The sequence below is a fragment of the Phoca vitulina genome, unplaced genomic scaffold (genome assembly GCF_004348235.1).
Source record: "Phoca vitulina isolate PV1807 unplaced genomic scaffold, GSC_HSeal_1.0 scaffold8, whole genome shotgun sequence".
NCBI lineage: Eukaryota > Metazoa > Chordata > Mammalia > Carnivora > Phocidae > Phoca > Phoca vitulina.
Genome location: NW_022589711.1, coordinates 29,907,358 through 29,933,964, shown reverse-complemented (window position 1 = coordinate 29,933,964; position 26,607 = coordinate 29,907,358). Strand labels below are relative to the sequence as shown.

Below are 26,607 nucleotides of genomic sequence, written 5' to 3'. Positions count from 1 at the left end.
TTTCTCTGCTTCCCACAAAATGGACCCACTTATTCCCTGCGCATACAAAGTTGTTTTTTTTCTTTTATGTCCTTGCTCATGAGGCCTCCTCTGACTGGTAATGACCTTTTGTGATTAACTGCTAATCCTGTTTATTTTATATGTTTCAGCTTTGTAATCACTTTTTCCAAGCTGAGTTAGGTGCCTTTCCTCAATTTCTCATAATGATCTCTGCCTCAAGAAATTACTGCTTTTACCACTTGAGTTTATAATGATCTTTGAATATGCCTGCTTTCTCTTTGAAAACAATGACTACTGCTTGATCATCTTTGTATTCCCTAGTGTCTAGCATAATGCTTGGCATATATTAGATGCTCAAAAATGTTTGTTGAATAAATGAGTAAATGAGCAGTTAGAAGTCATAGCTAATAAAGTGGGATGCCTAGTAGATATTTTGTCTCAAAACAATCAAGGGATTTAAAATAGAATAAGATAACTTTTGTCTGTTGAGAATTGGGAACTTGGGAACCAGTAGAGAGACTTTCTGTAGACTTAGAATATATTAAATCTCTGTTGACATTATTAGAGCTACTCCTGGAGGTAATGTGCTTCTGATTTATACATTCATTTCAGAACTTTCTGGTTATAATTTGGCTTCTTGAGTAGAAAAATGAATACATATCTGGTCTATATTAATACTGGTCTGATTAGCAATTATATTTCTCACACGATTACATAGTTTGTATACTACACATTAATCTCCTGAATTTGAGTTTATTATCTATATTTTTTAGGGTTCAATCACCATGAACAAATTTTCCGCTTTCTAGAGCTGCCAAACTGAGTGGTGTGATCAGTACCAAGATCCCCTTCAGCCTTAAAATTTTGAATTTATATATTTTGTTTAATTGAAAAATTAAAATAAAAATTCAATCTTGTATTAATGTGGTATAAATCAAAATGCACAGGGACTGTAGAGAAATTATTGTGACAAATTCTATCAAATTTTATATTCCTTACACATAGTCTTGAGGGAAAAGAAAATTACATTTTTCTGAATCAAGGCATGTTAGGGAAACATGGAAACTGTACTATGAAATATGAAGAATGCAATGGAGGTACAAAGGAATACAGAACTGAGGCAAAGTAGTAGGTTTATTCCAAGTTTTAAAGTAGCTATATTTAACACTTTAGTATAAATCCTTTTTATTACAAATAACAACTGTCAAATCATTTTCTGTAAAATAATTGGAATGATGGACCTGGGAATCAACTGTCTGGGAAAGAAAATCACAAAGAAGTGAAGTGATTTTGAAGGGTTTTTTTTTTCCCCCCACATAAATAACTGTCTAATCTGATAAACACTTTAGAGTGGAAATGCATTAAGGCAGTTGCTTACTTGATTTTGCCCATTCTGTACCCTATGATATTGAATTGTTCAGGATCACTAAGCCCACATGCTGTAATGAGAATTATATATAATTTACTATACATATTTTCATATAATAAACTTTAAGCATATATTTATCTAGTAATAGCAGACGCTAGTTTTTGCTAAGGAACTGATAAGTTATTATGATATAACTATTTATATATGTTACATATTATGTATATATTGTTATACATATATACTTATATGTTCTGGATTTCAACTGAGTATCCCAAATTTTCATTATCTCATACCACCAGCATTGGAAACTCTAGTTTTTGTTTCCAGAACTGATTTATTAATCATAAGTTAATTATTAGTGGTAGGAGTTGCCAGTTTCTTGCCAAACACCCATTCGCCCCTTTCTCTTTAGAACCCAAACTCTAATTTTAGGCTGGTTATATTGCTTCCTAATATAAAAAGCACATTGTCTTCCAGACATTTTTGCAGCTAAGCTTGGCCATTGGACTCAAATCTGTCCTTCAAAGAGAAATATTTGTGAGAGTTCTCTGAAAATTGCTGAAAGGGGATTGACTGAGCTGGAAGTTCAATATAGCCTTTCACTTTCTTCTTAGCCTATAGTCTGAAAATCAGTGGTAGTAGCTGGAGCACTAACAGCCATCTTGGGTCCTGGGATGATACAGAAGATAGGATTTCTCAATTTTTGAGAAAATTGTGGACCCACCATTCCTATCTGTAATTCCTAGCTTCAGACTTTTTCTGTGTGTGAGAGAAATAAAGTTCTATCTTCTTTGCCATTCATGTTTTTGTTGTTGCTGTCACTGTTAAGGAAGAATCCCAGTCAAGCCCAAACTTGTGCTCAAGAGGCTGGTTATGTCTGATGAAACCATACATCCACCACCTCTTATTGCCAGCTATTAGTATGTGTTGTTAAAGACAGATGGAAATATATTCCTTTTAACAAGGAATGACTTGTTAAACCCAAATATGACTAGGTAGTAATGCTCTTATTTCTATCTGTGAATTTGTGTCCATTCCAAATGAATCTCTGGAAGATTTGTTTTTTGTGTTGTGTCATTTTCTATTTTTATGTTAGGAGAGGCATTGAAAATCTGCCTTGTAGGAAATGTAACATCTTGCTTAGAATTGTGAATACAGTAGATTCTCCGTTGCACAGAAACAGGGACAGCCTTATATTTCCTATGTGATACCCTTAAACAGTCTATTCATTCATTCAACATTTTGTTTTTGAGTAACTATTATGGGTCAAGTAAATTATGGGAAGGCTTTGCTATTTAGTCAGCTCATGTCTATTATCACATGGGACACTGTGAATTTGTAAAAGTTAGAAAAAAAGAAAAGAAAAAGATTGAACTGAATGAAAAAAGTCTAAAAATTTGTCCCAAAGAGTTGTCTTAAATTTTTTTTCCCTGTGTTCAAAGACAGGACTGTAATCTACATTTCCCCAGATGACACCAGCCTTTGAGTACAGATATTAATGTTAAATATTAATGCTCCAATTACAAGGGTTCATAGTTGCCATTACAAAATTTCTCAGTACTCCTGCCACAAAGTCTCCCAGTCTTTTTTGGAATCATAGGGGAAGGGTCTCCCATGTGCTGATGATCAACCTCTTCATATTATTCACCCACTGGCTGCTAAGGTGCTTGCAAGACTCTTAGCATTCTGCCTCAGGTCAGGGTCTTCCAGGAGAACACCCCTCTCCTGTGAAGATGCCATGTTCAGTGTGTGCTTGTATTTATAGTCCTTCGTATGTGGTCCTTTCTTATACTCAGTCTCTTGTGTTTCCACTGGAGGCTCCTGGGGTATGAAGTTTTATCCCAACAGGTCTTTATTCTCCCATGTACATCAGCTCATGCTAACAGCTTGCAGGAAGGGCTACTGCCCCATCAGTTAATCAGACATAACCAAACCCTGAATCCTAGTTTGGGTTCAAATGGGAACTCTGCTATGTCAGAACATAACTTAGACTTTAGATGATTTTGATAAAGTTGAGAATAAAGCTGTAATTTCTTGATATTGTGTGTGTGTATTATATATGTGTGTACATATATACATACATGTATTACCATATCCCATAAAGCTTATAATTTGTATCAATACGGTATGCTTGAAACATAGGCAGTGCCATTTTCTCATTAAGTCATCTCTTTCAGTTGCAAAACTAATATGAGGAATGCCACATGCTATAACATGTATTTTACTTACTCTACATTTATCCAGATGTGAGTATGAGTAATGTACTTACAGTGTTCCCTTAAGCCACTATTTTCCTACATGCTAAAAAACCTTCTATACACAGTTTATACATTTTTTAATTTATTTAAAAGGTGACGTAATAAATTTTTCCCTTTTGCAGTCTCCCCTTAGTAAATGTATCTACTGTTACCATGAATCAAGGAGATACGAATGGGTGGAGGAGATATGGAGAGGTCAGCACTATTGTAGATAAACACAATGTGAAAACAAGGAACTACTCTTTAATTATTGGCATAGAAATAATGGCAAGAAACAAAATTACTTCCTGAACCACATTCTATCACCTGACTAGTTGCAAAGAGCTCGTTTTGCCTGTTTTAACCAAATGAAAATCTTAACCATCTGAATTTAGGGCTGTAGAGTAAATTATAACAACTCAGGATCCTTGACAGTAGTAATCACAGTACTAAAATGTTTATTTAGCTAGAAAGTGGTTAGAACCATTGAGAAATATTTTATCAGGTTAACAGATTAGAGAAAGAATAGAAATATATATATTTTTTAAAGGCACAAAATATCACAACATCTGAGAAGCCTAAGGTGTAAAGTGTATTCAGCACTACCAACTGTAATGGAAAGAAAATGCCGAAGCATGACAGTCCAGTGCAATTGTTAGTAGCACCTGTGGTAGGATTGAAGTTAAACAGAAAGAAATAAAAGGCATTTGTTTAATCTATGATCTTGTAGAAAGAAGGGTCCCAACACAGTAGATTTTTCCTTTTAAGATTAACCAGATGTGGTTCTTTCTAAGGGCATAGTGATGGAACCACAGAAGAGAGATCACAAATGATAGGACAGAATGGCAGATACAATAAAGTTATTTATTTATTTTTTTAAAATTTATTTGACAGAGAGAGACACAGCGAGAGAGGGAACACAAGCAGGGGGAGTGGGAGAGGGAGAAGCAGGCTTCCTGCCGATCAGGGAGCCCGATGTGGGGCTCGATCCCAGGACCCTGGGACCATGACCTGAGCCGAAGGCAGACGCTTAACGACTGAGCCACCCAGGCGCCCCTAAAGTTATTTTTAAGACGGAGAGAAATCTATACAAACCTGACTCAAACAAAATACAAAAGCTGTTTCTTCTTCAGTCGTTTATGCAGAAAGTTGCACTAAATTAAAAGGTGTGATGCATATATTAGCAATTCCTATAGTCTGGTTCTTTTACTGCCCTGGCCTGTTTAGTAGAGACTATTTGGTCAGCACTGTCAATTATATGCTTTTTTCATCAGCCTGATGTTTGATCTGCACTCTCTGTCTAGAACTAACAGTAAAAGAGCTACACTCAGAAATTTAGGAAGTTTTGGTTGGCAATCAGGTGTTAACCCTCGTTTACGCTATGCGAGGTTTATATTTCATCTTAGAAACTAGCTGGGTGACTGTTGCTCTTTTTTGACAGCCAGCAAGAAGCTATGCCTTAGACCTGCTTGGCTGCTGTCCTGGGTAGAAGAGTTTGGCAGCCCTAGGGAGATGAAATTCTTCAGCTTCGGACCCGCCCAGAGTACACCCTCTCAGCGACTACTCTGTTGCTATGAAACAAAAGACTAGGAAGGTGAGCGAAGCAGGAAGTCCCGCCTTTTAGCCCCAGTTGGCTTTGGCTCGGGCTCCCAATGCTCACGCCCACCCGCCCACTCCTTATTGGTCAGTTCCCTAGTGCCTGGCATCCTTTCTTCCATTTCCTTTCCTTTTTCCACTTTCTTCCTGGGTGAGTCCCGTCCCCCCATTTCCCTCCCAGTCCCTTTCTATTTGGGACGTGCCGCGAGCGGGCCTTCCTTTGGGGCCATTGTGTACTGTGGGAGACGTGGACTGGGTGGTAGTGCGAGAAGGACGGCCGCCTCCCGCCCATTGGCGCCGCCCGCTGTCGGGCAGTGCAAGGGCGCGTGGGATTGGCCTAGCGGCGCGCGGCCCCGCCCCCGGCTCCGCCCCGCTCCTGGGTCTCTATGTGTGTGTATCCTACAGGGGTGGGGTATCCAGCGAGTGGTCTCCACCTCCAGCTAGTGCTGCTGCGGCGTCCCGCGGCCTCCCCGAGAATCAGGCGGGAGGGGAGAGCGGGTGTGGATTGGTCTTGACGGTAATTGTTGCGTTTCCCCGTCTCGGTGGTCTGTGCTCTGGGTTGCTCCTTCCTCGGGAACGTGCTTTTACGGCGATCACACACTCCCTACCCCGGCTACCCACGCACCCTGGGCTCGGGCGTGTAAAGTAGGACCCGCGCACACTCGTGTCTCTGGACAGCTACAGCGCGGAAAGGCCGGGAGGGAAGGGGGCGCCGGGGAGGCTTGCCGCTTCTTTCCGGCCAGGGGGCCCTGGGGCAGCCAGCCGCGGGCCACGGAGGTACAGGGGACAGCCCTGGCTTCCAGCTGCTGTCGCCGCCGCCGGCACAGTTTGAAGAGGGGTATTTAAAGACCGGAACCCAGGCTGGGCCGGGGGAGGAGGGAGAGGGAGTGAAGGGAGACGGGCGGCTGGGATTGCAGACATCCCGGGTGTGTGTGTGTGGGGGGGGGTGCGTCCGCCCGGGAGCTGAATGCGGGGCGCCCAAGACCGATGGGTCTGCGGGCGCTGGAGGTGTGAGGGGATACTCTGGCCTTTCTGTGTCCACCTTCCTCCCCCAGCTGAGGTCCGAGAGTGGCAGGGGAGGGTCCTGAACAAGGAGGGGGCACAGACGTCCCGAAACAAAGCTTTGGACCCCCACTCCCCTTGGGTGAGACCAGAGGAAAGGAGCGAAATAAGTGAACTCTCTTCTCCTTTCTGTACCCGCTCTTGTCAGTTTCTCACCCCTCTTTTTTTAGTGGGTTATTTGTTGGTTTATTTGGCTCTTAACTTGGGGCTAACTCCTTACCACGTTGGTTTAAAGAACTGTGTGTTCGTGTGTCCGTGTTCCCGTATCCGTACTTGTTGGTTTTAGCCGGGAAAATCCGAGTCCTAAGCCTTTGTTGACAACAGATATGTCCCTTGTGCTCCTGTAGAATAATCTTTACGTTTATATAACTCGGTGAAATCTAACAGAGTGAAAGTGAGGTTTTCAAGTGAGGCTCCCAAAATGTTTTCTGGGAGCTTTAGTTCTAGTATACATTGAATTGAGATTAAGGCAGGGATGGGGAGAACATTGTGTTCTTATCTAGTTGGAGGAAACCTCTGTAAGTTGTTTTTTTGTTTTGTTTGTTTGTTTGTTTTGGTTATGAGTTGGGTATTAATCAAGGCTTTGCTACGTGAAATTCGAGAAGGATGTATCTTTAACTCTTAGTGTTCCAAAAGGTTACTGTTTGTTGTGTGTACAGATTGAGAGTGCAAATTCATTGCTATTAAGAAGTTGAATCTGGGAACCTGGGATTTTGTTCTCACTGATGGAGGATGTAGTGGGTACAAATTAACCTGTTCAGTTTTCCGCTGGATAAACATTTTCATGACGGACTAACTTTTTTTTTCTTAATCTGCCTTTCAAAGAACTAAGGTTCCAGATGGCAAATTCTATGAATGGCAGAAACCCTGGTGGTCGAGGAGGAAACCCCCGAAAAGGACGGATTTTGGGTATTATTGATGCTATTCAAGATGCAGTTGGACCTCCTAAGCAAGCAGCAGCGGATCGCAGGACTGTGGAGAAAACTTGGAAACTCATGGACAAAGTGGTAAGTTCTGTATGCTTGTGCCTCTGTGTAGCCTTATTTGCCCTGGATATGGTTTCCTCTTCTATGGTTTTATTTGTACCATCAATTAATATTATTGTTACCCTTAATTAATAATTATTGTTATGGCAACAGTCTTTTGACTTGGATTGACCATTTTCCTTGCATCCACTCTGTGTGTTTTAAAAAGTTGGATTCAGAGCAAAGACTTGTTTTTTTTTACCTTTTGTCCTACTCTTCAAGGTTCAAAGTTCCTCTATATGACTCAGATATGCAAAGTTTTTACTGTTGGCTGCTCTTTGTTAGTACATGGCCATAGAATAGTTTGGAAGTGTTTGCTCTGTCTTATATGAGGTTGTGTTTCTGTTAAATAACAAACGAGTGCAAGCCAGTGTTTTAAGAAAACCCTCTGAGGGACCACTCATGACAACCACAATGCATGACGCTGAGAATATTTACTAGAGGAAGAACCAGGTTAGTCCTTAAGTGAGGAAGCAGTATTTGAGAGAGTTTCCATTTTCATCTGTGAGAATTCATCTTCATTAAGAAACTTTTCGTTGTTGTTGTTAATGGTAGAGTCACAGTTTCTTTTATCTATTCCATTTTGAAACAGGAAACCTTTTCGATTGCACATTGTTTATTGTGAAAGGAAAATTTATGATGGAGGTGGTGGGGCTGAGAGTATCAGAAACCTCTGTGGTTTCTGCATGTTGCTTTCAGATGAATAATAATTTTACAAGAAGAAGTCAAGCTGGATGTCAGTACCCTGAGAAGTCTAGGCAACCTGAATATTTTACTGGAGTCTACTGAGAAACTAGCTGTCAGTGTCCTAGCTTACTAAGTAGGATTATGAAATAAATATGATTAAGATGTAGCTTGCTGCTGTGCAGAATTAATAGTTCTTGTTTTTGAAGCAGTAGTACCGTCCCCTGCATATTGGTAAATGTTTGTAGCAACATCTGGTTTCATTTCATAGATATTTGGGGCTAATTATGAATTTAGTTGATACAGGGCTCTTGATATTTTTGTGACTGCAGAAATGGAGGTTTAAAAAAATATCCTTTGTAGGGATGTGCTAAAGCCTCCATGAAATCATATAGTAGCAGTCGCCTTTAGTTTGGCCTGTAACTGTGTATGAATTTGCCACAAAAAGCCACTGTCAGTGTGCTATTAGCGGTATAGGAAGATGATAAGATTTGCTTTATTTTCATTTATCTGTATGTAAAGTTCAGATGGATAGATGAATGATAGGCCTGCCATTCTAGGGCCGGTGGTGCTAAATGCAGAGTCAGAAATTTTTGCCAGATAAATATCCTTAGTTTTGGGCTTCATTGTGACCTATTTAAGCTTCTGCCAGTTTATTCAAATTGTAATATTAAAATGCTCCAGACAGAATGATGTCATAGTGTCAGAACATTGCAACTTGCTGCTTGAGGTCAGGTTTGGATTTTAGCATTGGATACTTAAGAATGAGGGGTATGCAGTGGGAAGAACTGCATATATTTGGCAGGCACAAGACTAACTGTCTTTACTTTTCTAAAGAAAATGCAATTTAAGGTCACTCTCATTGCCTAAATCATTAGTTGGGCATAAGAGAAGGAATTCATGGTTTTTCCCCAGCTTACCTGTTATATGAGTGGGCAACACATGGGTCAGATTCTACCAAGGAGCTACCGCTCCCTCCCTATCCCCTTATGTGAGAGGTCATAATTTGTATGTGAGTGAATGTTAGCACAGCAAATAAAAAAGACTGATATCAGGAAGTGGTGAGCTATAGTTAATATAAAGTCATTATTTTTCAAACATTAAAGAATATATTCATAATTTTGGTTTGTAACTGATTGTTAACGTAAGTTTTATCCACTTATAATTATTTCACCATGGGTTATGGTAAAATAGATGGTTTTGTGATAGTTAAGCCTCTGCCATTGTTTATTTTATTAACCCTTTTGTGGGTTCGGGTTTAGCCTCTCCAGTTGAGAAACTTGACTCATAAGGAAAACTATTACTGAAAGTCTGTACTTAGTGGAATGTGGGTAACGGTGTCGGCAAAGGTGCATTGGTATGACTTTCCCTATTTGTCTTCATTATTTGTCAAGAATGAAAATGATTGTGTTCATTTATGAATGCATCCAGGGGCTTTGTGGAGGGAAAGCACATAAATCGCTATAAAAGACTTCAGGATGTTTATCACTACTCTATCACACAGTAATAAAAAGGCATTGATAATTACTAACTGAAAATATAATTGTGTAATGCAGAAGCATCCCTCACATGTGTTTACCTTTTTTTTTTCTTTGTCAGTGGTGAAGGAGGTGGTTCTCAACATTGTCCTGGTGATTACGTCAGGATATTTATTATGAGTCCAAAAGTTAATCCCTTGATGTATCACCTGTTTTATAAAATAACAGCAATAGCCTGAGTTTAGCTTGAGAATAACAGTAAATAGTAACTTTCAAGTCTAACTGGTGGTTACCTGAAAGGCAGGGTTAGGTGTTTAGTTAGCATTTTTTTTCTTTAGGAAGCCTCTTCAACAAGGGCAGATCTTAGAAGGATAAATATGAAACAAACTTTAAGTTCGGTATGTTGCAGCTACCTACAAAGTAAAAGAACTTATTTTACAGGGGATATGAAGCAGTCTCAGACTATAGGAGAAATACCCAGTAAGTGTGTAGTTTTACCATTCCCTGGCCTCTAGAATTTAAAAAGTCAACTGAGACTCCAGTTCCAACTAATTGTTATGTTTTCAGAGGGCAGACTTCTGTACAAGGTCACTGAGAGTGGGAGGCAGTCATTGCTCAGTTGTGTTTTTTTGGTGAGATGTTAAGTGTTCTGTAACCAAATGTCAGTTTACTGAGAAAAAGAATGGTAGCATATACCAAAGCATCCCACTGAGACATGTTTTCTGGCCTTAGCTCGACGTGTCAGTTTACGTCAATAGCTAAGCCCAAACTCTTCCGGTCCCTGGATGCCTGTTTGATGCAGTGACAGAACTATTACTCATGAATATATATATCCAGGTTCAAATATACCTGAAATATGGAGTCTGTTTCAAAACTATTACAGAGATGGGTTTCTTAAACACTTAATCAACATGTATTGAGGGCCTGCTATGTTCCTACTAAGTGCTTGATACTAGGATACGAAGCTAGGTAAGATGTGTATAACTCTGCCTCTGACCTGTCAAGGAACTCAGACACCAACATCAGAGCCAGGCATATAAATGGTAATTTATTATTTATATTATATTTATTAGGTAATTGCCATATAGAATGGACAAGACTGTAATACAGACCTATGGGAAGTACAGTGGGAGCAAAGTGAAGAAGAACCTCCTTGTTTTTCTGGCTGCTGTTCAGACAGTTGTCTGTCTGGATTCTGCTGCACACTACCTTTAGGAATAGCATTATTGTACTCTTGTTGGAAATGCTGAGGTGAGGGTAAGGAAATGATTACTAATCAGTATGGGAGGAATGATAATTTATTAATGTGAGGTTCCTGAGCATGGTTTTCACAAGCGTCTTAGCCAGGTGATGGAAAATGGAAGAAACAGTTTTCCATCTAATAGATGCTAAATGTACTGAGCTTACATGGATGTTCAGGAAATTAGAAAAGAGTTAATTGATGCCAAAGAGCAAAGCAAGTTGAGTACCTGCCTATGTTTTGTCTTGCTGTCCTTGTTGTTTATTTGAAATTACATTATTGAAAGAGTTTTAAAAGCATTTAAAAAGTGATGATGCCAAATAGCCTTTTCCTGCCTTTTACCCTTAGTACATTCAGTACATTTGTCAAGCTTGGAGTGTAATTCATTCTCCATCTTTATAATTTTACTGCACCTATAATATATTTTAAAGGTTGTCAATCAAAGATGCTTGGAATACATGCAGCTACTTTAACAACTAATAGTCGGTATACTTTTCTAAGATGAATTCCTCATACCTCTGAAAAATATTGTATGTGGGATAAAACGTAGGTTTTGGATGCCTGTTGTTTGTGTTTTTTGGGTTTGAGATATCACCGTCCTTGGGCCCTTGGAATAGGGAATGTCATTTATTTGAATTATTCTTCATGTATTTCCTTTACTCCAGTGAAGTTCTTCCATGTTAGCAGAATCATGGGCATTATTAGACTTGGGTAGATGATAACACATTAAGTGTCTGAACATTTTTGTTTAATACTGAGATTTTGAACTTGTGCTTGCTAAGTGAAGTGATCCCAAAATGCTCCTTTCCACTTTTAGGGAAAACTTTTGGTAAAGTAAAAGATTTAAAGGAATCCTACCAAGTTACCTTGGTTTATCCTTGTGACATAGGACATTCATTTAACAGAAGGCTTAATCAGTTAGTCATCTTTTCAACTCTTATAAAATCTTTACAATTCAGATTATAAATCAGCTCTTCCTTTCTTCAAAGTTCCTTTATATGCTATCTGTTGATTTCACCATTCATTTATCAAATTCCATCTATGGAAAGATAGAGATTTATAAATACCCATTCCATTCTATGTAGTATAGTGTATTCTACATACTCTAGAATGTAGTAAGTGCTGTAATGGGGTGTAAATAAAGTGCTGTAACATAGGATATGGTGGGGGAGAATGTGCTTGCTGGGGGGTGAAGAGTCGATAAGGAACACAGCATGGTAGAGGTGTTATCCAGCTACTCTTTCAAGGATGTTTTGGATTCCAGTGAAGTGCAGAACACACCAGGCTAAAGGAATGTGGGTAAAGGGAGATTGTTGAGAAGGTAAGTTAAGAGAAAGATGAAGAGGCTTTCTGCTCTTTCAAGGAGTTTGGACTTTATTCGGTGGAAGAGAAATGTTAAAACCTAAAGCGGAGTGTGAAAAACAGTTAAGGCTATGCTCTGGTAGATAACTCTCTTGACTCTACAAAAGATGGATTAAGAGAAAAACTTAAAAGTAGGAGTAGTGATCAAGAGGAATTAAAATGGACTGGGCAAGAAATAATGAAGGGCTGAGCTAGAGAATTGAGAGTTGATATAGCAAGTGTAGGTTCAAATGTGGGAGGCATTTTGGAGGGAAAATTTACAGGTCCTGGTGACCCTTTAGAGATAGAGGATGAAAGAGAAGGTGAAGTGAAAGTGACTCGAGGTTTTTAGCCTGAAGGCAGTGATGCTGTTAATGAGATAGGAACATAGTAAGAAAAAGAGGAAGCTTGGGAGCTGGTGCGTAAGTTTGTTTTTGGCCATGTTGAGTTTGACATACCAGAGTGAAATCCATTTTGAAGTCAGAAAGTTGAATGTGCAGTTAAAGAGAGAAGTTGAAACTGGAGACATATGTTTGGTAGATATGCCCACAGAGGTAGTATTTCAAGCTGTAGACCAGCAAGAGATTTGCAATGCAGAGTAGAAGATGAGAGTCAGAGAAAAAGTCAAGAGACTGGTGTTTTGTCTGTGTGTGGGGTTGTACTTAGATGGCGGTGAAGGAGAGAGAATCCTGCAAAAAACAGTGATGAGAGAGGTAGGAAAAGAATTAGGGCAGGTTGATTTCTTGGGTAGAGACAGCTTCAATTAAGGAGATAGTTTCCAATTCTGAGAAAACCAAATTCAAGTCCAAATGGAGAAAACCAAGCAGGGTGAAAATTTAAGATGTCACTGAGTTTCTTGAGTAGAGGCCATTGTTGACCTTTCAGAGTAGTTTCATTTAGGTAATGGGGCTAGATTAGAAAGAATGTGTGGATAACTTAACCGTTGTTCTCTAAGTGTGACAACTGGTGAAAAGGAAGAAAGTTCTGATAGATAGCTTGAGGGTTTGAGCAGAGCATAACTTTGTGTGTGCGTGGTGCTAAAGGAGAGGTTCATAGATTGAGGAGAAGGGATGCAGGTAGGGAGTGATTTAAAATGTAAAGGAAGAAGAAATTATAATAAAGTATCATCCTAGATTACGATGTGGAAGGGAAAGGCTAAGAACAAGAAGAGTAAACCTTGGTAGATAACTTCTACTTAGATAAGAGGGAAGTAAGGAAATATACAGAGTTTTGAGAGAATTTGTAAATTTTATGTTGGGTTGTCAGGAAGTGATTTAAGGAATAACATTTGTAATGTTTAAACCACATTTTAAAATTGTATAGAATAAAAATAGACTATTTTAATCAGTCTTCTAGCAGTTAAGTGGGTAAATAAGTAAAACATTGAGATGGAAATAAGTTCTTATCCTGTATATTAATTAAGATCATTTAAGAAACATACTGTGACTTCAGTGGTGCCACAATACTATTTATATCCACTCTGCTTGGGCATATGGGTAAATTGTTGTTGTTGTTTTTGTTTGTTAGTATTTGTAAATTGCTGATATTTTCCTACTAATGAAGCATTTTGAAAATAACTGACCAAATTTTTAACTCTTTAACATACTAATATTTAAATAATTGTTAAGCTCACTCATGCTATCTTCCAATAGTAATAACAAAAATAGTTATTAAAGTAAATGTTCTACCCGTTCAGATACTGCATCAGCTGAGTACTGCTGATACATTAATTCCCTATCAGGAGTACCGAGCTGGGCTTATTACTGTTTGCTGCTTTCCTGCACAAAACACTCCAGACTTTGGTTACAGAGTTTCAGGTAGTGTGAAGAACTTTAGGAGCTGAAAGAACTCTTAATGATGCTCAACAGAGCGGTCAGTGCCCTTAGTCTAATTCTCATATATTGGCAATATCTGCAGAGTGGTATAATATAAAATATGGGAGGAAGAGAGGTACCAAGAAGTACTGAGTACCAACTATGTGCTAGGTACTGCGAAGAGCACTTTACATTTCCTCTTCAAAGAATCATAACATCCTCAGAGTTTTCTAGAAGAAACTGGCCCAAAGTAGTAAAGCTAATAAATGGTAGCACGAGATCCTAGGTTTGATGATTCTAGCGTCTGTGTTCATAGTATGAAGATTCAAGCACAGCATTCCATGGAATATATGATTCTTCCCCCTTCCATGAGAAGGGAATCAGAAGACTATTTACCCCCTCATATTTGATATGATCAAATTCTTCTCGAAACTTTGTACTCACTTATATAGATTTATTCACTATAGGTATGGTTATCCTATTTGTAATATTATCTTCTTCTGAGAAGTTCTTTCTTTGTTCCTTTCCTCCTTCTACACCTTCTTTCCTCCATCAAGTATTTATTGTGCATCTACTGAATGCAAGATTCTACGTTAGGTGAAGGAAACAGACAAGTAAGAGATATGCCTCCACCTTTAAGGAAGACCAGTTTTCATTTGGAAGGAAGATAGTGAACAAATGATTTTGTCTGTGTGTGGGGGTAAAATTTACAGGTCCTGGTGACCCTTTTCATGTACATTAAAATATATTTGACCATATCAAAGCAAAGGCACAAATATAAACACAGGATTTGCTAGTGCTATAACAATTTCCAATTGATATTTTAATTACAGCTAATCAATTATTTAATGATGCTTATATTTAAAGAAAGCTTTTAAAGAAAGCTTCATTGAAAACCATAAATGATTTGGTAGTTGCCCCCAAATCCTACCTTAATTAATATACGAGATTCAAAACCAGTTTTATATGCTAACCTTCTAGTTTTTCCCAATTAATATTTTATGTAGAGTTTTGATTATTTTTATACTCTTTACATTTTATACTGTATACATATATATATATACTTTTATGTACTTAGGATGATTTGCTAAATTAAAGTGGGAAGAACTCAAAGAACTCATGGATGCTTTTTATCATAATAATATAGTTCTGTGTAATTGCATTAAGGAACCTCTTAAAACATTTACGTGAGGAGCACAGACAAGGGATTCTTTCAAGCTTTTCCTACTGTTGTTAAAAATGGGGTATTTCACTTCGCGGGTACATTGCTTGGTTTAATATAACTGAAGCCTCCATGAAGTGAGGTGTGCTTTATAATGAAAGTCTGTTATAGTCTAGGCACAATTCCTTACTGTTGAAGTTTCCATTTGCTTCAGTAGAATTTCTTTCATACATTTCAGGGGCTGGGGTGAACCTAGGAAATATGTTAGCTGACCTAATACCTTTTTGTTAACTTTTGACTGCAAGTTTTAATTAAGGCACAGTGGGGAAAATCTTTAAATACAGGAGTATTCCAAGAATAATTAATGGCTTTGGAAATTGTTATAGCACTAGCAAATCCTGTGTTTGTATTTGTGCCTTTGCTTTGATATGGTCAAATATATTTTAATGCATGTGAATATACAGGATATGTAGTATATATATAGATTAGATACATATTTTTAGGTATGTGAAACGATGCAGACATACATAGAGAGGCCCCCTTAAAAATCTCTAAATACATTTAAACAAATACAACAGGCAATTGCGTAGGGTTATGAAGGGAGTGCCTGACTTTGAACCCTCGACATTAGGGTTTTGAGCAGTAAACTCAGCTATGTTCCATTTCTTTGTTTTAGTATTGTTCAGTCAAAAGGAAGGAATTGGTCATTGTGATTTCCAAGGTTCTCTTTAGCTCTAAAATCCTTTGACTCAATGACTATAATGGAATTTGTAGCCTAACTCAATACTATGTGTTTTGCCTTTTAGTTCAAGAGCAAAGAGTAACATTGCTAATGAACCAATCCTTTTATGCACTAGTTGATGCCCTAAAAAGATCAGTATTGTATAATATGACTGTAGATTTGTTCTTTTTAAAGCTTTTCTGTGTTGGGAATAGGGAGCAACTTAGATATTTCTAGAAGACATATAAGTCATTTGAATCTGAACTTGAACCTTGTGGTGAGCTTGATTTTTCTCCTTAACATACTGTTTTTAGAAAAGCAGTTTTTCTTTCTCTGGCTTTCGCAGTTCCTTGCACATAATGGGCACTCAATAAATATTTATTGAATTGAATTTGACCTGCGTAGAAGTCATAGTCCTGGTGGAGGGTGATTGGTTTTTGGCAGGAGCTGTCATAAATCACAGAGCTTAATACTAATCCAACTGATGGACTGTACACTCAGCCGCATATCATAGTTCGCATTGTATGTTACACTTTCCTAAATGCAAATTTAGAAAACTGCGAGGCCTACAGGAGCCCTGATGAAGGGAATCTAGCCTATTTTAAATCTACCTGTGCCATTCACCCACAGGCTCCCTAAGCTTTCACCTCTTAGAATGACTGCATCGACTCCTCTTTCTTTCTGCTCTACTCTCTGGTGCCTCTCAAGCCTTTGTGTACGCTTTTGCCTAGAATATTCCTTTTGCAAACGTAGGTTTGCCTTTCTTGATACTCTCATGTGGAGATGTGAGTGAGCTGCTGCTTTTCTCCTCCAGCACTTTGTACTCTCCTCCATTAAAGCCCTTAACGTCTCCTGTAATTCTTTTTTAAGCCATCCCTCTTTTTCACTGGAAAACTCCTTGAGGACAGGTCTGTGATGTATTTCATTTTGCATTCCCTAGGGCCTGAAACAATGCCTGACACATAAACGTTTGTAGAATTAACAAATGGGTCCTGAAGTTCATGGAAATTTGCAAATGGTGTAAAAATAAAAATGTAAATGAGGTCAGCTAGGGATCATTAATTATATGCCTAATTCTAATTAAATTGTGATATAGTTAGAAAGAAGATCAGCCTGAGATTCAGAAGATGTAGGCTCCTGTGTTGGATTAATGATTTTTTAATAGTCCCTTAATCTTTGTAGTTCTTCGTTTCTTTATCTGAAAATGAATGGATTGGACAGGATCTTTCCGAAGATCCCTTAGAGCAAGAATTGCATTGCTCCTAAGTTAATTATAGAGAACTAGGTCTCTTCTGCCAGACTCCTTGAGGCAGGAAGTATGTTCTAGTCATCTATAATTTCCTGGCAGTAAGCTCAGTACCTGGTATATATATATATATAGTTATGCAAACAATTGTACTGAATAAAGCAATAAATTCCCAGATAGAATTACAATTTAAATAAAGCAAATGAGAAAAAGGTCAGGTAGAGAATAGTAAATTAAGAATCTGTAACACTTAAAATAATCTGTTAAAGAACGTTTACTTGGAATGTCTGAAGAAAATACCTGAGAGAATTTTTTTTTTATCAGTTAAATGTTCACCAGTAGACAAAATTAATTTGAAACTGCCTAGTTCCCTAACTACAAGTTAATAATTTATCAATCTGTGACACGCTGTACCCAGTTTTATGTTGCTGAGATTAAACTGTGCCTGCCGTAGGATGTGGCTGGCAATATTTTTGAAATTTGTATATACTTGTGATACTATCTTATATAGTTTTAAGAATTGAAAAACTATATCTTGTTTGGATTTGTCAAATCATTGACATATTTGGGACTTCATCAGTCTTTAGGGCAGAATGAGCTTCTCTGATTATATCGAAGTCACAAAAGTAGAAAGAGGGTGAAAAGCTTTGTTAACCCCTTTAACTATACTTTTCTCATGATTTGACATTATTTAATAAATTATATGGCATCTTACCTTTCCAAGAAATTTAGGGGATCAAAATAATATTCTTATATTTAATCTTTGCTTGTGCCTTTGGGTTACTGATTTGAATACTAGTATATTCAATCATGAAAATAAGCAAGTAATATAATCATATGATTTATATATATATATATGTATAACATGTATGTACATGAAGTATTCTAACCATCTATACATCCATTTGTTATGTCTATACTATATGCTAGATACTTCTACATTGTATACAACAGCAAGGAGGAAGATATGATAATGCCCTCTGTTAATGTGTGAAATGGTTGTCTTAAATTAAGGGCTGATGCTTGATAGTTTGAGCCAGATTTTTCTTCCCACACACACAAAAAAATAATCGTATAGTTACTTCTTAAAGCAAGTGTGAAAGTTAGTGTGAATACTTTTTCATTTGTTATTTCCTGTTTTCTATTTGGCCCAGGCACTTCTGTGAGTACTCAGGGGTGAATCCATGTTCTGTAGAACCTGAAATTTGGAGGGGGTCCTTTTAAAGAAAAATAATACAAAAGTACAAATACAAAATTGGGTATGAAAGTGAATTTTTTTAGATTGATAAATAAGACACAAGTTATACATTTTTAAAACATTAATAAATCCACAAACATCAGAGAAATAATCTCGACGCTGTACACTTTATACTTTGATTCTCTGCCATTGCCCATGTGTGTTTCCTGTCCTGGGTACCTCTGGACACATTGATAAATCCACAAACATCAGAGAAATAATCTTGATGCTGTACACTTTATACTTTGATTCTCTTCCATTGCCCATGTGTATTTCCGGTCCTGGGTACCTCTGGACACATATAAATGACCAAATCTGACTTGGATCTTCCTGTACCTATGCTGTGGTTAAGTGTGATGGAAGGGAAGTCCTCCTGGAAAAAGACAGAAACCTTAACCAATTGTGTTTAGAATATCTTGCTCTCGGGGCACCTGGGTGGCTCAGTCCTTAAGCGTCTGCCTTCGGCTCAGGTCATGATCCCAGGGTCCTGGGATCGAGCCCTGTGTCAGGCTCCCTGCTCGGCGGGAAGCCTGCTTCTCCCTCTCCCACTCTCCTTGCTTGTGTTCCTCTCTCGCGGTCTCTCTCTCTCTCTGTCAAATAAATAAATAAATAAATAAATAAATAAATAAATAAAATCTTTAAAAAAAAGAATATCTTGCTCTTGAAAGTGTTACAAAGAATACGTAATGAAGGACTCAGAAGAGGGCTAGCTCTTTGAGGGCCCCTCAAGCCTGTGCTTCGCTGGCTTCTCAGGAAGGCTGCCTTTATGCGGGAGAGTGTGCACCTTTGCACTGCATACGCTCCTGTCATTTAAAAATTGTTTAATTGGGTGGTTCCTTACACGCTGGTTTGAGGGCTAGGAATAAGACGGGTTAACTTACTGTTTGCAGAAGTAATTTTCAGTTCTGCAGGCAGCCCAAATGCCCCGGTGGTTGGGTGGCACCTGATGGAATTAACTGAACCATTATGTAGCACATGTTTATAGGCATGGGATATAATGTGGAGGGGTGGGGTGGAAAAGACTCGTTCGGGCCTGACACCTGCTTACTACTTAATAACTCAGCTATTAACATTGCACCTCTTTGTTTTAGTCTCCTCGGGGTTCAGGAACAATAGACCAAAACATTAATTAAAATCTATGAAAGAACATTAGCTGGGAGTTCAGTGTAGTAAGATAATATCTAAGTGTGAGACATCGGCTGCCAGCAGAAGAGGCCCATTTCCTAATTTTTATTTTAACAAAAGAGACTATTAGTGGTATACAATACTTAGCACACTGGGGTTCTACGAAGCCATGAACAACGGGATACTGTAGAAGAGAGAATGAAAACTTTAGAGGGGAAAAGTAAAGGTGTGACATGGAAAAAAATGAATGGGGAGAGAGGAAAATTGGATTCAATTGTATCAAGACGGATGCAGATATTTACCAATTCTTTGTAGATTGGAAATCATAGTTTTAAGATCAAAATTTATATTGTGGAAAATGAAGAAATAGTATAGTTTGATAAATTTCTTAACTTTTCTATGAAAGACATTATTGTGGTTCCTATGAAAATGTTTTATTTTTGCCTCTTTTTTAGGTCAGACTGTGCCAAAATCCCAAGCTTCAGTTGAAAAATAGCCCACCATATATACTTGATATTTTACCTGATACATATCAGCATTTGCGACTTATACTGAGTAAATATGATGACAACCAGAAACTTGCCCAACTCAGTGAGAATGAATATTTTAAAATCTACATCGATAGTCTGATGAAAAAGTCAAAGCGGGCAATAAGACTCTTTAAAGAAGGCAAGGAGAGGATGTACGAAGAGCAGTCACAGGACAGGTAAGAATGTTTCTGCTTTTATTGTTTTCGATGGTAAGGTCATAATTTCCATGGCTTTTTGCGTCACAGCATTAATGTCACCATGTTTTTGTTTCCGAAGAAATATTGCATTTGTATATTTGCTTTTCACATTACTTAAACCTTATAGTTTTACTTAAATTTCTTTGTGATAATAGCTACTTCGAGACCCTGGTTTTTTTTTAGACTTTAGTTTTTAGAGCAGTTTTAGGTTTACAGAAAACTTACTCCAAAGTACAGAGTTCCCATCTACCCTCCTGTTATTAATATCTTGCATAGTGTGATACATTGATAAACCAATATTGATATAGTATTATTAACTAAAGCTCAGAGTTTATATTAGGATTCATTCTTTGTGTTGCACAGTTCTGTGGGTTTTAACAAATATATAACATCATGTATCTACCATTACAGTATCATATAAAATAATTTCACTGCCTTAGAAATATCCTGTGCTCTGCCTATTCATTGCCCCTCTGGTCCCCCACCCCCATCCCACACCTCCTGAATCCCTGGAAACCACTTATCTTTTTACTCTCTTTATAATAAGTTTTTCCTTCTTTAGAGTGTCATACAGTTGAAATCATGTAATATATAACTTTTTCAGACTGGCTTCTTTCCCTTAACAATATGTGTTTAAGGTTCCCCCCTGTCTTCTTGTAGCTTGATAGCTCATTTCTTTTTATCACTGAATAATATTCCATTGCATGGATGTACCACAGTTTGTTGATCCAGTCATCTACTGAAGAATATTGTGGTTGCTTCCAAGTTTTGGCAGTTATGTATAAAGCTGCTATAAATATTCGTATGCATGTTCTTATGTGCACATAAGCTTTCAGTTCACTTGAGTACCTAGGAGCATGACTGCTGGGTCTTATGATAAGCCTGTGTTTAGCTTTGTAAGAAACTCCCTACTGTTTTCCAAACTGGCTATCCCATTTTTGCATTCCCACCAGCGATAAATGAGAATTCTGTTGCCCTCCATGCACCAGTATTGGGTAGTGGAGGGAGTGTTTTTAAGATGCAGCCTTGATTGGATATGTGCAGGTCATAGATGTGGGTGGGAGATGATGCTTGATTCTCAAGGTCTGACTGTTAAGTGAGAAACTGAAGAGCGGTGGCAAAGACTAAAGGGACGTCAACTGAATCTTCACTTTATAGCCAGGATTCCAGACTTAGAGATTCCCCTTTAAAATTTGTCATCTGGCTATTTCAGTCTTATATCTCATGATCTATCTTAAATCAAATGAAGAAGAGTAGTTTTCCATTTTTGGGATATTTTATTTATTATTATTTTTTTATTTTTTTTATTATGTTAATCACCATACATTACATCATTAGTTTTTGATGTAGTGTTCCATGATTCACTGTTTGCGTATAACACCCAGTGCTCCATTCAGTACGTGCCCTCTTTAATACCCATCACCAGGCTAACCCATCCCTCCACCCCCCTCCTCTCTAAAACCCTCAGTTTGTTTCTCAGAGTCCATAGTCTCTCATGGTTCGTCTCCCCCTCCGATTTCCCCCCCTTCATTTTTCCCTTGCTGCTATCTTCTTCTTTTTTTAACATATAATGTATTATTTGTTTCAGAGGTACAGGTCTGTGATTCCACAGTCTTACACAATTCACGGTGCTCACCATAGCACATACCCTCCCCAATGTCTATCACCCAGCCACCCCATCCCTCCCAACCCCCACCTCTCCAGCAAACATCTAGAATATTCACTGATAGTGATAATATATTTAGATTTCCACATTTGAAAACAAATATTAGTTAAAATATCTAATATCTTAATATAGGCAAGTTGGATTTTAGCTTACGACACTTAATCTTTCAGGATTTTAGTTTCTTTACATATAGGAAAACCTCCAAGAAACCGCTAATGTTTCTTTCAGGTCAGAAAAGCTAGCCTCATGTAGTCTGATAAAGTCTATGGTTGTATAATAGCAAATTCAGTTATCTAGGTGTGTAGACGCTGAACTTGTCTGTAGATAACAGCAAAACAAATACCCAGAGTGAGTAAAACCGTCAAAATCAAACATAGAAAAACCCTCTGCCAAAATGTAAAATGGCATAAATGTTTACTTATATGTAACTTGTTCTCTAAATTAGTGATGAACTCTAACATAATCATAAATGTCTACCCAATTATAACTCTAGGCTCATCACTTAATATACTTGTATCGCAGTGTACACATCTTGAAGGTGGTGAATATTTCAGTTGCCTTTTATTTAGTTTTAAAGCTCTAAGACGCTCCAGGACTGCCAAGAGGAATGTGAATCACCACATGGTATCAGAAGCAAAGTAGAGAAATATCATAGTGATTATTTCTTCTTGCAGTTCTTTTAAGAATGACCACAGTTATGGGGAGTCCAGCTGTTTATGTTTGAAACTATATTTTTACTTTGTAGTTCTACCAGTGATCTAATAAAATCAACTTGTTTTATAACTGTATTTATACTTCTTATTCAAATTTAGTAGCCCTGAAATTCTTCATGAACCAGCAAAGAAATCCATTTAATTTCACTTATTAGGATATCAGGTTAGTGAGAAGGTGTTTAGTTTCTCAGTCTAGGAATTTGAGCAGATACAGTGCTTTCATTGGATGTAGTCGTATATGATGTGGTAAACTTGTACCCCACTCTTATGACTTCTTTAGTAACCTGAAACATTTTCTAACCCAGTAGATGTAATTACTATTTCATTTATAAATTTTGATATTTTTGGCTTTTTATGTGGGAGCATATCATGGGGGAATCTCTATACATGTTGATTGCTTGTGGTAGATTTCCACAGATGATGATAGGTTGCATAATGCTGATTGATCATGTTGAGGGGACTCTATAAATTCTGTGTTTTAAGTGTCCAAGTAAATTTTGTCACTCTCCTAAATTCCACCCTAAGACAAAGTTTATTAGTTTCTATGCTGATATAGCATATTCCTAAATGAATTTTACTGTCATCCATGTTCATTTTCTGATACTGTTCTGTGACCAGCCATTTTTATGCAGAACTTACATTTGGTACATGTTTAATCAGAATTCATAATAATGGACCATTCTTGCTATACCATCACAAGGACATAGATTCCGATTTATGTTTCTTTTGGTGGTAATATATTTTTACACATTCACTTCTAAGTTTCCTTAGGATTTTAAGTGCAAGCTGAGGCTAAAGTATGCCATTGTACATGGAACTCTGGGACGTTTTGCTCTATAGAAAATAAAAGAAACTTCTTAGAATGTTCTTATGGTAGGCAACAAAGTATTCTATTTGGTAGAATGAGCCTTATGGAACATGGATGATGCACTGATTACTGAGAATATCATAAATTCTCTGAAAAATCTTTGCTTCTGCAAACAATGTCAGTAGGGATGTTGGTATTATTAAGCTGAAAACTGAAGGGAGCAGTAATAGGAGAAATAGTGATTTGGAGCCCACTGATTATATCAGCATTGCCCCAAGTGATTATGTACTCTACTGAAGGAAATTGTGCTGGAAGAGTTCATGAATCAGAGAGTACACTGTGATACACTGCTGTATCGAAAATAAAGTTCTTTGTGGATTTGTTTTAAATGTAAGGACAAATGGGAAAATTTCAGGTATCAACTTTGAATAAGCTCAGTTTTAATTGATTGCTGAAATATGAGTAGCCTGAATTTTTTAAAGATTTTATTTATTTATTTATTTATTTATTTGAGAGAGAGAGAGAGCATGAGCAGGAGGGGGGAGAGGGAGAAGCAGGCTCCCTGCTAAGCAAGGAGCCTGATGCGGGGCTGGATCCCAGGACCCTGGGATCATGACTTGAGCTGAAGGCAGACGCTTAACGACTGAGCCACCCAGGCGCCCCTGTAGCCTGAATTTTTAAAGCAATTTCACATAACTTGACAAATATCATAAATAGAAGAATAAATGAAGAAATATAGCAAATGGCATGCAATGTATTTTTTTGTGTGTATAGGTGAGAGGTAGAAATATAGATGAATTTATTTGCTAGTGAAATAGATATTACGGGCATCGTGAAAGCCTCCTTGAGAATGGGTGGAATGATGATTTCTGGTGAGAAGCATGCTTCATGCCTTGCTGGACTTTTACAGTAAACCTCTTCTTTGGTATCACTTCTCCCAAGTTTTTTTTTTTTTTTTCTCTTTTCTCCCTCCTACAAACAATTGAACCTCACACTGAGTTAGTGTGTCTCCAGCTGAATGTCTAAACCCTTCTGAGCTGCTATTTTTGGGAAGAGTAATTCAGTGATTTCTGGCACACAGAAAGTTTTCGTGTGTACGTGTGGGGTGGAGGCTGGGGATCACGTAGAGAAGGGAGAATTTGTAGTTTCAATGAAGCACAGAGGAGAGGTAGAACTTTTTATCATGTGGCTTAAATTTTTAGTGGCAAAAGTCACAATGAGTGTGAAGCTAGCTATAGCTAACAGGTAGAATTGACAGGGGGGCCTTTCTTCAGGGATTTGACTGGTAGTTTCGTCAGTTGGCCATTTCAGTAGTGATATTTACTCTTTCATATAAGAAGTTATGTGTTAATCACCTGCTCGGCAAGGCCAAGTTTTGGACACTGTTTTAGAACACCCAGAGGGGATGGCCTAAGGATACTCAGATTTTCCATATTTCAGAGCTGCTTCAGTGAACCAGAGTGCAACAACCCATTTTCCCCTCCCACACTCTGGTTTACAACCACTGAGACAAAACCAAAAGTCAACTGAGGTGGAAAAATAGCTCTGCGTTTGATGACCTATCAGTGAGGAAATAAAAGGCCTTTAAAAAATTCATGCCAGAGAGTAATACATAGATGCTGTTGTCTTATTAATGTCATTTCACAGCTGCTGGACCATTCCTTATGCACATGTATTGTAGAAAATCAGTGTGCATAGCTTGTATAATAATATGCATTCCAAGTAAGAATTTTTTTAAAAAGTATTTCAACATAGAAAAATTAGTCCTGGAAGATGCTAGTCTTTATTTAAAATCCTTCAGGAGTATCAGGCAAAAATCTTTCTCTCTTGATTGAACAAAGAAAAATGTATTACCTGCTATATTAATAAAGTGCTTTTCCCTCTTAAGGACTACAAATCACTATGCTTGCTGTTTATACCTGTGCTGTAATTTATGAGATAGTGTACCAAGAACATTTTGGAACTGATATTTTAAGGATACATGGTTAAGTTAAAAGTTGAATCAGAAAGTATCAGCAACAACAATAACAGGAACAACAAAAACACAAAGCTGCAAACAAAAAAAAAATACTTAGCTTTCTTCAGACCCCTGTAGCCTAACATGGCTTTGGCCAAATAATAATGTATCAATTTAGATGTTTAAATTTGTATAAATGCAAGTTCAGTTGATTGCATCGGTCATGGAAGTAGTCATGAAATTCCTTCTGGGTTTTCTGTTTAACCGTGTAAAGAGATTCACCTGTATGCACAATTTGGGCTTTATGTAATAGTTTTCATTATTACTAGAATTCACAGGTTAATGGCCTTGTTTAAAATGCCACATTAAGTTCTACATTTTCTCATAGGCAGCTCTGTACATTGCGAGAAGGAGATAGAGAAAAGACTGCTTTTGAATAGTCTGCTGCCATTTCTGCTCCAAGTGTTCAATGTAGCCTTGGTTGGTTTCCTGACTCCAATCTATGTTTTTTCAGCCTTTAAATTATTTTCTGGATGGCCAAAATATTTTTCGGTTCAGACATTTCAACACCATAAAACAAAGATGCAGTTTGTTTCAAACTAAAGGCTACTGTTGTTGTATCAGTCTATTAAATAATTTTTCAAATCCAGTAGTAGTTTCTAGTAAAAATACTGTTTTTGTTATTACAATAATCATTTTCAGGAGAATTAGTCTTAGGGAAGTTATGTCTTTCTTTTATAAATAATTTGTACAGTATTGAATGTATTTCATATATTTTATGAAGTATGTATTGTTGAATGATGCATGAGAGGGAATGGTTTATACTCTTTTAAGAAATAACCTGACATTAAAAAAATTAACCTAGTCTTTCTATTTCTCTCCTTTCTTTTTATTTATTAATGGTGGAAATTGTAGTGCTTTTGCATTTCATGAGGACAAGGGACAAGTTGCATGTAGAAAAATATGATTTCTAAATAAATCAAAATAGGTTACTGATTTTTTTTTTTAGCACAAGTACTTTAGTATAAACATTCAATTGCCGTTTAATTTTTTCAACACTTGCATTCTAAGCATTTTTTTCTTTTCGATGGAAGGCTAGAGGAACAAAAGATTAATTTTTGATATTTTAAAGTAATAGGTAACTTAGATTGAGAGGACAAATAGTAGTCAACACTTTCGAGTAGCAGTGTCTGCCAGGTAGGAAATGGAATTTTCTTTAGAAAACTTGAACATCTTCCTGAGATTGACTTATCATAAATGAATAGAAAGTTTATGCAGTCTTGATAAGAATGCTTTCATTCATATTTCTTAAGCATCTGAGAGATGTGAATATACTTTTCTAAAGTTTGGAAATAAAGGGGCTTATTTCTTAACACACTGTGAAAGGAGAGACCACAAG

At 37.4% G+C, this 26,607-nt stretch overlaps 1 protein-coding gene across 4 annotated transcripts in view; it reads left to right on the top strand.

The window, feature by feature from the left end:
* The first annotated feature begins 5,580 nt into the window (after positions 1-5,580).
* CBLB (Cbl proto-oncogene B) overlaps positions 5,581-26,607 on the top strand; it is a 219,748-nt gene continuing 198,721 nt past the window's right edge. For 3 of the 4 annotated variants that reach the window (XR_004299783.1, XM_032406461.1, XM_032406460.1), the window contains exons 1-3: positions 5,581-5,719; positions 7,090-7,271; positions 19,793-20,043. Coding sequence is in view for 3 of the 4 variants with exons in the window: in XM_032406461.1 (XP_032262352.1) it covers positions 7,104-7,271; positions 19,793-20,043 (419 nt within the window). In the remaining variant the exon portion in view is untranslated. Of the gene's footprint in view, positions 5,720-5,756; positions 6,041-7,089; positions 7,272-19,792; positions 20,044-26,607 lie in introns of those variants that run through there. The other variant, XM_032406462.1, reaches the window with a different exon arrangement.